General features: G+C 35.4%; 2 protein-coding genes across 3 annotated transcripts; one reads left to right on the top strand and one right to left on the bottom strand.

Moving 5' to 3' along the window:
- The first annotated feature begins 241 nt into the window (after positions 1 to 241).
- LOC147076711 (uncharacterized) lies at positions 242 to 6,040 on the top strand. Its single transcript, XM_085941598.1, has 3 exons — positions 242 to 415; positions 505 to 591; positions 2,568 to 6,040. The coding sequence occupies exons 1-3, from the start codon at positions 242 to 244 to the stop codon at positions 4,557 to 4,559; spliced, it is 2,253 nt and encodes a 750-aa protein (XP_085797724.1). The 3' UTR covers positions 4,560 to 6,040.
- A 1,162-nt stretch (positions 6,041 to 7,202) lies between these two features.
- Positions 7,203 to 10,990, bottom strand: LOC147076710 (uncharacterized). Of its 2 annotated transcripts, none has more exons than XM_085941332.1 (3): positions 10,839 to 10,990; positions 9,318 to 9,490; positions 7,203 to 8,977 (listed from the first exon to the last, which is right to left on the bottom strand). In XM_085941332.1, exons 1-3 carry the CDS (start codon positions 10,957 to 10,959, stop codon positions 8,795 to 8,797), a joined length of 477 nt encoding a protein of 158 aa, XP_085797458.1. In that variant the 5' UTR covers positions 10,960 to 10,990; the 3' UTR covers positions 7,203 to 8,794. The 2 variants fall into 2 exon arrangements, with proteins under 2 accessions (XP_085797458.1, XP_085797457.1); XM_085941331.1 differs by having other exon boundaries at positions 9,363 to 9,490; positions 10,839 to 10,943.
- Between the last annotated feature and the right edge of the window lie 1,263 nt (positions 10,991 to 12,253).

Raw genomic sequence — 12,253 nt, 5'->3', positions numbered from 1 at the left:
AATTAGCAAAGTGTTGCCATCTTTTTGTCAATCAAGTATAAACACCTTATTTTATAACCGCAAGCTCAGCCAATTTCAACGATTGTCGTAGTATATTGTCTATGAGTACCTACATATTATATTAGTCTATGGGTCGCATTTTGTCACCGCACCGCCATCTTGTCAGTCGGCAATGATTTCGTCCGTTATGTTAATTTATTTCGTCCGATATTCCTGCAATAATTTTGCTTAAATCTTGAAAATGGACACTAAAATTGAACCGGTAGATTTTGATTCCGAAACTGATACTGGAACCTCAAGTGATTGTTCGTACAGCTCGGATGATGATTTCTCTTCGGAATTTTCTGTCAAGCAGGAACGTGTTGATTTCACTAATTTTGAGGCTGATTTTTTACTTCCATCCATCCATACATCGGTATAGTATATTGTGACACGCAGTTGTTAACAACAAAATCATTTTTCCCCCTTTTCATTTATATATTAAGGATATTGTATTGTTTTCAGTTTGCCGTTAAAGTTGAAAACGAAACATCGGAAGTCAAAAACTATATTGACAACTGCCTTGGGCCAAGTACACGAAATGATTCACATGTAAGTTTATATCGCCAACTACATATTGTCAAATTATTTAAATTCAATAGGTAAAAACTTATTATTTTAATAGTAGAGATCTTCAGTCCGCTATGAAAATTATGCTTCTAACTAAGAACTAACTTCTAAATTTGAAATTCGAGTTCCACAGCAGATTTTTAGTAGGTAGTTTACACATGTGCCCGGTTAAAGTTCGAGTGAAATTGGTTTTGGTTCTCTTCTGTTTATAGCCAGCAGCAAAGAATTTTTGAAAACAGCCGACATACTCAATCATTTGTTAGGTAAGGTTAGGTTTTCAATCTTGAAATCATGAATTTTGCCAAATTCGCCTATGTAAATTAGCGCGGTTCCCACCTGGCATCATCTAAACCGACCTGTACCATGGTTTTTTCTCTTAGATAATGTAATCTTGGTTAATTGGGTTTTTATTGCCATGTTTAATTAAAATTTTCAAAAACAATAGATAACAGTTCAATAATTCACTAAGCATCTCACTCTTTACACATGTACCGTGTTGGGCAACTCATTTTCATTTGGCATACGCCTTGTGTTGCTGGATTCGCCTGTAAGGTATGCCATGAATAAATGATATCTCTAAACCAGTGGTGGCAAACCCTTTTACGTGCGCTTGCCAAAATTTTCCAAATATAATTTTTTTGCTGTTTCGCGTGCCGAGCTTTCATGGGAGTAATATGGAAAAATGAAGAATTCTATTGAAAAAGTTTAAAAATTACAATTGAGTTATTGAGATTTTTTCTTTTACCGTTTCGCCGAATGCATATCTTTTATTCATTGAATATTTTTTCCTTGTTTTTAAAATTTTCAAAACATCGTGGGAGCATTTTAACTAGGATTTTTGTAAGTTACGGTCAGTTCCATTCAGTCGGTCATCCGGTAACGTGTCACATAAAATAAAAAATATATATACACACATAATTTGAAAATATGTAAATAGGTACCTATACATATTGGACAAAATCTGGAAAAATATTACGACAACTGGCAGGACTCAAACCTGGACAATGTCTTGTATGTTATAGATTCATATCATTGTAAATACAGTTCTCAATATATTGAAAGCCTTTCAGGGCGATGCTCTGCTGGTGCTATTTTAGACCTTCGGAGGCTGGATTTGTTTATCATGAGTAGAAACGCCAGTTGAATTAATAAATTAAGTACCCTGCTTCAATATCTTTCTCCATGGCGATGGCTTTCAAATGTAGATGTAAATAATCTGTTTTGTTGTTTACATATTATTTCCTAAACATGTATGACACGTCGCAGATCTCTAGGCATACAAACCTTCGCCATCACTGCCATAACCACACTTAATATTTTTTTAATAATGTTTGCATTTTTCATTTCGGCTTTTATTAAGAAATTAATTTTATTGAGCAAACATAACTTCAGATACATACCCACTAAATAAAAAATGAAAAAAATACGAACCTCGATGGTATTTGAACTGAAGTATTTTCAACTTATGTATATTCTTTGTTTGGATTATTACATTTCAAAATCTTGTGAATTATTCATTTGAATACAAGAAATAGTTCATTAAATGTTTTTTTTTTGATCAAATTTAAGATATTTATTTTTGTTTGCTTATATAGCGACTCACGCGGCTTACGCGTCGGCCTATAATGTCGTGGATGTTCGAATCCTGGGTCTGGCAAGTACACATTGTATTTAATTTTGTGTATGAGACAGGGTTTGAACCTAATAGGTTGAGTAAGTGGCTGATATCCGTTTCTCGTAAAAACAAAACGGTGTACACAAACCTCTACCCTGAGGGGTTCATATGATCATAACGAATGATATAGATAACAATTATTTATTCCCATCTAAACTTAAGATAGATTATTGACATATTAATATTTTGTGAAATACTACCAATATGGAAACATACGGAGATTATACTTAATTATATTCAGTGCTGTACCGTCTAAAATACATTAAAGCTTTTAAATTTGCAGAAGCTTGCCGAGCAACGTTTCTCAGGACGTCAAAGTGCCGATAGGCTGGGTAGCAACACTCACACTTCAGACAGCACGGTCATTAAAAACGATAACGCCAAAGCTTTGGAATCTACATCCGGAGGAAAACGGGATGACATAGTGCTTCACTCGGAGATAACTATAGACGTACAGAATATCAAACAGGAAATTCTAATACGTAATATACCAAAAGATATTCGGATTATGTTGAGAAGGGTGAAGCATTTCTCACATCACTTTATTTGCAGGGAATGTAGCGCAGTTTTTGGGTCCATTAAAGGTCTAAGCAGCCACAAGATTATCCACGGTGTTACGATTGCAAGTCAACCCAAAGTAAAAACCGAGCAGCATTTCTCAGGATGTCACAGTGCCGACGAGGAATCATCGGGTAGCAAAACTGTACAGAGTAATGATCAAAATGATCCCATGGAATCTACAAATACAGATAAATCCTCGAAAGATGTGATACCGTATTCCGAGATTATGATAGATCAACAAAATATGAAAAGAGTTAGCCTATTAAGGAATATACCAAAAGATGTACGAATTATATTGAGAAGGGTGAAGTATTTTCCAAGTAACTTTATTTGCAGTGAATGTAGCGCCGTTTTTGAAACCCTTGCAGATTTGAAAAGTCACAATATTGTTCACAATGATACGTTTGCAAGTCAATCGCATAAAAAAACTTCTGTCATTAGACATAAACTTACCAAAACAAGTGTAAAGCCGTTCAAATGTGCAATTTGCCAAATAAATTTCTCGTTTAAATCATATCTCGACCGACATAAACTTACCCATTGCGGTGAAAAACCGTTTAAATGTGACATTTGCCCATTTACATGTTTGCTGAAAGGGGGTCTCGACCGACACAAACTTACCCATACATGTGAAAAGCCGTTTAAATGTGACATATGCTCATTTAAATGCTCGCGTAAAGGTGGTCTCAACCTCCATAAACTTACCCATACAGGTGAAAAGCTGTTTACATGTGACATATGCTCATTTAAGTGCTCGCGTAAAAATGGTCTCAAACAACATAAACTTAGCCATACAGGTGAAAAGCCATTTAAATGTAACATTTGCCCATTTACATGTTCGCTGAAAGGGAATCTCGACCGACACAAACTTACCCATACAGGTGAAAAGCCGTTTAAATGTGACATTTGCCCATTTACATGTTCGCTGAAATGGGGTCTCGACCGACACAAACTTACCCATACAGGTGAAAAGCCATTTAAATGTGACATTTGCCCATTTACATGTTTGCTTAAAGAGGGTCTCGACCGACACAAACTTACCCATACAGGCAAAAAGCCATTTAAATGTGACATTTGTTCATTAACATGTTCGCTGAAAGGGAATCTCGACCGACACAAGCTCACACATACAGGTGAAAAGCCGTTTAAATGTGTCATTTGCCCATTTACATGTTCGCTTAAAGGGGGTCTCGACCGTCACAAACTTACCCATACAGGTGAAAAACCATTTAAATGTGATATATGCTCATTTAAGTGCTCGCGTAAAGGTGGTCTCAACCTCCATAAACTTAACCATACAGGTGAAAAGCCATTTAAATGTGACATTTGCCCATTTACATCTTTGCTGAAAGGGAATCTCGACCAACACAAACTTACCCATACAGGTGAAAAGCCGTTTAAATGTGACTTTTGCCCATTTACATATTCGCTGAAAAAGAATCTCAACCAACACAAACTTACCCATACAGGTGAAAAGCCATTTAAATGTGACATTTGCCCATTTACATGTTCGCTTAAAGGGGTCTCGACCGACACAAACTTAATCATACAGGAGAAAAGCCGTTTAAATGTGACATTTCCCAATTTAAATCTTCATTTTAAAGTAGTCTCAGGAGTCATAGACTACTTACCCACACAGGCGAAAAATCGTTCCATTGTGACATCTGTCCTTTTAAATGTTCCCTTAAAAAGCGTATCAAGGAACATATTATAGGTACTCACAGGTAAAAAGTCGTTTTAATGTGACAGTTTACCCATTTAATTATTTGTACCGTGTGGCTCCTATCCATCGATTACCTTCAATTAGTAGCGGGCAGCACTATCTTTGTGGCTCTCGGTTCGAGCAGTTTCCGTTCTCGTTTCTTTCTTTCATTCCTTTTTTGATGTTCAACTTACGAAATAACTATCCCCGTTCAATTGATTTTTATATTTAAGTAAGTTTAATTACAAATTTAAACTTGCATTACCCGTTAAACTAGGTTTAAACCGGTGTCTAGTTTTGTTAACTTTATTACTGTAAAGTATTAGGTGCGTACTCTTGCCTAGACTTTTATAACTGATCGTTGCTCATATAGCCAGAAAGGCGAATCGTAAATTGTATAGATCTCTGAGAGCCGCCATGATCATGGAAACTGATTGCCTGAGAGAGAAAGACTATAGATAACTTCACGAGAATAATAAACGTCGCATAATTTGCACACGTGTTAATATAAAATTTTGTCTACTTTTTCATTTTTAACACCACAACAGGTCATAAGACCTAATAACGGTTTTGTAGTGAAACAGCAGTTGTATTTAGTTATATAAGTGAATCGCAATCAAAATCCTGTAAACATATTGTGACAGTGAAGGAATCAGGGGTTCTAACGACAAGCCTTGGGATGAAAGGCCAGTGCCTTTCGCACTAGGCTATGAGAGCCCAATTGTTATATGAAGTCGTTCGAACTGGCAATGTTTGTATTTAGTATATTATTATGGCTACTCTTCCTTGCCATATATTGATATTATTGTCAACTAAATGAATCTAAATTTATACTTTTGTACGAATTCCCCGCCGAAAGGCTTATTATAACAAAATAAAGTACCTAACAAATAGACATTTCGTACGACGGGTTTCAAAAACGAATCTGCAGTTCACAGCATCCTGGCTCGAACCAACACCTATAGGAAAAGTTACTCGGTGAGCAAATCCAACCAATAGAATGATCACTGTCTTGACACGCCTCGCCAACGGACGCGCAAAGACAATGGAAAGTTTTTTGATGTGGCCACACGAACCGATCAATTAAAAAAAATTCAAAAAGACAACGGCATGGCAGTCGTCGTCTGCATCCCTTACGACACTCGTCCTTTTGGAGTTATCGCCGGAGTCTAAAGTGAAAATGAAAAAGTAAACCTCAGTCTTGAATAATATTCTATTCTTTCAACTTACTATCTACTACAATGTAACATTGCTCTGTAACTCCCTTTTAAAACAATAAATATACCTAACATTGTGTTTCATTCTTACTTTTATAATATTAAACTAAGGGCGTAATGCTCAATTCGTACTTACCACAAACTTACAGTAAAATTGGTAAATGGCCGAAATCCATCTGTTAACTATAGATTATAGAAATAAGGAATCCTTAACCATAGACTACTTTTGTTATGAACTCGCCCCCTTTCCCCCTTCTGTATTTCCATTTTCCACTGACAGCTGCTGTCAAAATAAATTTACGTATCTTTAAAACGGCCAATACACTCAAATTCATTTCACAATTGATTTTAATATGGGTATTGAACAACTATTAAATATCCGTGACATTTAATACGACATGTTTTCCTTTACTTTCTTGATTCTGTACATGTCTTCATTTAGTTAAACCGATTATCTAATTGAAATGTCAGTATCAATGAATTATGAATTAACTTTTCTTATTCAGATTAAGATATTTATGTAATATTAAACCAATAGATAGGTAGTTGAATTATATAAGTACTTAGTTACCTACACACCAACATGGTAATATTAGTTTTAATCACTCTATATAATTATTCACATCATGGCATATTTGTATTAATTATTGTAAATGACAAAATCTGACATTTCAACGGCAAGTGTTACCGTATCGGGAAAAACATGGGTCAAAAAATAACTTATATTATTCACTAATTGCGGAGACATTTAATCATTTTAATTAAATATTAAATCTGTATTTATAGTTATTGAATTTATTTTGTATATTTTTCATATTTTTGTCATCGTTCAACAATTACAAAATAATTTACCTAAATTATGAAAAAGAGAATTTTTATATATGGTAATATTTTCAATAGAAAAACAGAACGAAGCTATTGCAGATTTGGTGGACCATAGACAACTCGATCAAAACTATAAGGCCTGCCGCGCATGAACGATTTACTATCGTACGGTCAACAATCGAGGAGTTGTAACCATCGTATTGCAATGCAACCCCGCGCATGGACGATCGAGCGAACGGCCGAATTGAAAATCTGTGTTCAGTCACAAAATTGTACACCGATTCGAACCGGCCGGGGTCCCATTGGCAATGCTATTAAATGAGAGCCCGCGCATGGCAAGTTATGGCCGGCCGAGAGTGCACTCATACATGCACGCACAAGTGACGCGGTCGTATGGAGCGCACACACACATCGAACCGTTATGAGATCCACATTTGACTTGACAGTTCATCGATGCGTACCTATTGGCTTTGCATGCGCGTACCAGTCCCATTTTTTCAGTTTATTTCTTCATAAATTAATAATATATACACCCACATTTTAAAACAGTTTGATAATCTATACAAAACCTCTATATAGTATATAATATAAGCTCTATAAAATCCATTTTGACGTTTCTTATATTGGGTCCGCCATTTTTCGGTGCGGATGTATATCTTCAGTGCGCGCGCATTGCCTCCGATCTATATCACGCCATGCGCGCTCAAACATGCCGGCCGGTAAAAAATTGGATCATGCGCGGGCAAACCGACGATTGTCCGAATGCAACCGGCCGGTTATGTAATCGTTCATGCGCGGTAGGCATAAAAGGCTTTCTGCATAGTGTTTTGTTGTAATAATGACAGACGATTGAGCATCGCGCTCTAACCCTTACCAATAATTCATATTATGTATGTTCTCTCCCTTGGTAATAGTACCTTGTGAAACATCTGACAAAGTGATTAAAATATTTAAAGTTTTTAAACTATTTAATTTAAACTATGCAGTTCGGACACTCATTCCAGACTTCTAGACAAGTCTTCTGATAACAAATCGCACTTCAATCTAAATTAATTGTTACATACGCAATCCATCTATTTCTCGTAAAAACAAAATCTATTAATACAAACCTCCACTCTGTGCAGGCGCATATTATAATCCTATTAGGATTGGACATGGTCGGAAAAAAAACATACGCAATACTATTCGAGGTTGCTCTCCAGGAAAATAGAGTTATTCTCTGTCCTGTTAGGTATTTCAAATCAATCAGATTTAGCCATCAAAATTAATTATATTTCTTAACTATTGTCAACAACAAAATATGGCATTAGAAGTAAACTTCAATGATTTCACTTCAAGATAAGTACAAAACACTCACGTAGGTACATTACTAGTTGGTACCTACCTAGATTATATAATGTTTGAGACTTTCACGGTTGTTTTTTTAATCATATTAGATTCTTGCGTTTCCACCGCATGTAGTTCTTCCTTCGAATTTCCTAAAAAGTAAAATACCAACTTCTCGAACGATAGGTAAAGAAGCGTGGTCCGGGATAAGGGAAATTTCTCACGATTAGTAAAGGAATCCATAGAATTTTCCTTATAAAACATCTTTTTTCTTCTGTGTCCCACTCAGCGGAATTTTTGAATCATTATTTAAAAAAAGTTTTATTTACTTTTGGCAGGTTAGATAATTGCGCGTGCGATGGGCGTACGTTAATGTGTTGGCCTATAAATTTGTGGGTCTCAGAATCAAATCCCGGGTGTGACAAATTAACACATTTTTTTCAATGTGTGATTGGACTTAATAGTCTGAGCAAGTGGCTAACATCCATTTATCTGTTGATACAACCTCTACTCTGTGAAAGCACGAATAACTTACCTTGGGATCGAATATGGTAGTGACGAAGGGTGAGGGTAGGCTTGTCAAGATCCGACATAAACAGTGCAAACTAATCTTTGTCAGTCATACTTATTTGTATAGACATTCAAATATATGGCTGTCATTGGAGGCTCCATCTTGCCAGAAAACTTTTGGCATGCTTCTTAAATTACATTATCGTTCATACGGTGCACATGACCTAGCCAGCATTCTCCGAATCCTAATTGATTGAACTGCAGTGAGCATAGTATTTGTCCTTTAAAAATAATTACGAGTCCAAGATACTAAGGTGTAAGTGAGCGCAAGCTTTATCAAAATTGTCTGAACCATGTTTTTGGAAAAAACTAAAAAATTACGTCTTGCGTCGGTCTGTCTTCGCTAACCCCCGGCACAGTTAGAGACGCCATCAACACAGCTATCCTTCTCTTCAAGTCTGTTAATCGAAGTGCGCTCACCCAGCCTCTTTCCCTCGCTTTCTGGAATCGGTGCATAGTTCGTTTGGTCGAAAAAACCAGGTCGCACCACATCTGAAAAAAGTACAGCTCCATGCAGAAAATACTTAATAGTTTTAATTTAAAAAAATCTACATAACAAGATAATATGGTGTTTTTTCAATATACTGTAAACACAAACAGCGATGAATTTTAAATTGACAATAATTGATGAAGATTGGTGCAAATGATGACAAGAGATCAGCTACGAAGGGTAGAGGTAGACTGTGGACTGTGGCTGACAAAGTTTATTGTGCACTATTTATGTCGGATCTTAACATCCTACCTCCACCCTTCGCCACTGGTGTATCTTGTATGTAGGCAATATTATTTTTTATTCTTGATAGGCATAGGTGATGATTTTTCTTCAACATACCTGGTCTCTACTATCAATTTTTATTCTATGGAACTGTGGGTTTACCTTCTTCCAAAGTATGGGTGTGCGCATCGGCCCCAGAGCGTTAAGCTTATCATTTAGTTTCATCCAGAGCTGCTTTGTTTTCTTGGTATCACATTGATTCAATGGTAAATTCACCAGCACGGGATTTTCTGAAAAGATGATAGAAATATAAATTATTGTTTACATGGAACATAGTAAGAAGCACTCGGCATGAATGTCGCTGAAGGGAACAGAAAATTAATGGGAACCGGCGTACCATATTGGGTATCATATAACAAGCTACGGATAGCGAGTGTGGAAAAATATGAGATACACTCTTCTTCGTCATATTGGGTCTTCAATAGCAACAATGTGTTGCTCCAGATGTTACCGAAGGCAACGCCATTTTCCTCGGCTTGTAGGATCTAGTCGAAGTTGCAGCTTACTGGGCAAGCCTTGCATAAAAATAGGTGCTCCGTGCTTTGTATTTGCATTGCACTGCCCTATACTAGAAAGGGAGCGATGGACTCTCAGGACTCGATGTAGACAGCATAATTATGAAATTTACCTCCAAAAGCCTCACGAAGTACTAAGCAATAGAACAACTCAACAACACTATACAAAATATTTAATCCTGGCCATAAAGAAAATTAAAGATATAAATGGAAAACCTAATTGGCTCCACATCAATGCAACTAACCCACCCAACCACCTTGTACGAAAGAGCAAAGGCTTGGTTATTAATATTAAAAAATATATATATTATGCATGCTGGGCCATGACACATAACGAGTGCTTAAAGTCAGACAACGTTATCTACAAAAAAGTGTTTTTTTTTTTTTTTGAGATAACGTTATTTTACATTTACGGCTACATGATAGTCAAACAACGTAATGTCAATCTTTTCTAATGTCTTATTAAATCGTCAGTAAAGTTTAACGTAAGTACATAAGTTACCCTTGTTTTCATCATCATAAGCAAGATAAATGTACAATACACAATAAATTATAAAATAATAACATTAGGTTTTAAATAAACATTTCCCTTGTTGAGTTACAAGAATCTATAATAACGATTTTTGACTCTCCTGTTAAGTTGCACTTTTGTAGATAGTGTTGTTTGACACTAAGACCTCGATAATATCTTGTAGTTTCTATCAGATAGGTAGGTACTGCGGTTTATGTTTCGTCACTGTTCTTGCAGAAGACACTAATTCGAAAAAATTACATATTGAGTTAGTTATACCAAAATGTTCCTTATTTCAAACTTTACCGTCTGGTAATATTCTTAATAAATAAACAGTCTTTATTTTAAAGTCATCCTTTTTACGGTTACTAAATAAACTCACATGATAGACCATTTCAAACATTTTAACAACTTCAAAGTCAAATTACTCAAAACTAGTATTCTCCAGTTAGTGTGTTCTGCCAGAACAAAGACGGTTTATTGTTAACACTTAACTGTCACTTTGTGCGTAAAGATACGACCCAAAAGCATTACAAATAAATAATTACGTACCTTCCATGTAAGACAACAGGGCGTCTCTTTGAAGTTTAGTAATTAGAACAATATACGGTTTCATTTTGTTTATATTAGTTTCTATTGTCATAAGAAAGTATGTTTCGAAACCGAAGCGCATAGACTAATCCAAAATGTCTAATTAGTACAGTGTTGCCATCTTTTTGTCAACCAAGTATAAAAACCTCATTTTATACCGCAAGCTCAGCCAATTTCAACGATTGTCGTAGTATATCAGTGTTGTCAACCGTACTATAATTATAGTATGTGTACACTAATTTTCGTCTGCATACTATGTACGATATAAAACAGGTATAGTACGCCTAAAATACTATAATTTTGAGAAATCGAAAAAAAAGTTGCCAATAGAAGAAACGAAAAAAAATAATCCTCGTGTCTAAAAAAAGGTGCCGTTAATTACTAACACATCGATTTTCAAACTGTGAGGCGCGGAGTGTTGCGAAGAGGCGCAAAAAGTTTAACACAATTAATGTAGCCACAGGCTTACAGTAAGCAAATGCATAGTTTATAAAACGGCCGCCAGTTATAAAATACACAAAAAACAGTCATATAAAAGGTTGTTTGCAAACCTTTCTGCAAATATGGAGACTACTTTTATAATTCCTCACTTCTATACTATTGTGAATCGCAATGGCTATCTCGTAAAAAAATGAAATAAAATGGTCAAATTAATCATAATGTTGAATTTTGATTCAAATTTGTGTAGGAACGATAATTTAGTTGTTAAACTTATCTATTTGGTTGAATTAAAAAAAAAAAATGAGTGAATAAATCAATCCAAGGACCATTAATGCATTCACTGATATAAAACGACAAAGTGAAGGCATTCATAAAAAATTGGAGCTTAGGAAATCAAAATGACAAAAAAAAGTTCACCATGTCTCCTTTTTTTAATGATTTCTACGCCAGATGTATTGAAGCAAACAAAAATTAATTTACTGAGTTCCTGGTTAGTTTGCTAATGCACTTTTTCACATTATTTTATTAATAGTAAAAAAATCGCCTGCAGCGCTGCTTTGTTTCAGACCTATTAAATATTTTTAATATGTGGTTGAAAAATCCTCACTCGGGGGGGTCCGCTTCAGAATGTGGGGTCCATGATAGAATCCATTTATTTGTCAATGAACGAGGATGAATTTGGATTGACTACTATTGAAATCAATTTATTGTGCCAATAAACAAGCACATTCGTCAAAAATTAATGTAATATAGTAATAAAACCTTGTTTTTTTTTTTCATTTTTGTATTCGTAAGTAGGTACTTTGTTGACTATTTAAAAAGGTGTCTGTATTATTTAATGAAATAAGGGGGGGGGGAGAGGTGCCTAGAGTAGATATTTTTAAAGGCGTTACTACATAAAGTTTTTGAAACTACTGAGTTAACATTTGAATTTT

This window comes from Rhyacophila brunnea, unplaced genomic scaffold, assembly GCF_057557595.1.
Source record: "Rhyacophila brunnea isolate RB1 unplaced genomic scaffold, BYU_Rbru_1.0 scaffold_13, whole genome shotgun sequence".
Lineage (NCBI taxonomy): Eukaryota > Metazoa > Arthropoda > Insecta > Trichoptera > Rhyacophilidae > Rhyacophila > Rhyacophila brunnea.
The sequence above is the reverse complement of the archived record's forward strand: the minus strand, read 5'-3'. Positions and strand labels throughout refer to the sequence as shown.

Excerpts from the sequence above, each read along its gene's own strand:
- LOC147076711 (XM_085941598.1), top strand. The coding sequence starts at position 242 with ATGGACACTAAAATTGAACCGGTAGATTTTGATTCCGAAACTGATACT. Across the intron at positions 416-504 it reads TTCCATCCATCCATACATCG|TTTGCCGTTAAAGTTGAAAA; the intron begins GTATAGTATATT and ends TATTGTTTTCAG. Across the intron at positions 592-2,567 it reads GTACACGAAATGATTCACAT|AAGCTTGCCGAGCAACGTTT; the intron begins GTAAGTTTATAT and ends TTAAATTTGCAG.
- LOC147076710 (XM_085941332.1), bottom strand. The coding sequence starts at position 10,959 with ATGCGCTTCGGTTTCGAAACATACTTTCTTATGACAATAGAAACTAAT. Across the intron at positions 9,491-10,838 it reads CCTGTTGTCTTACATGGAAG|AAAATCCCGTGCTGGTGAAT; the intron begins GTACGTAATTAT and ends TCATCTTTTCAG. Across the intron at positions 8,978-9,317 it reads AAATTGATAGTAGAGACCAG|ATGTGGTGCGACCTGGTTTT; the intron begins GTATGTTGAAGA and ends TACTTTTTTCAG.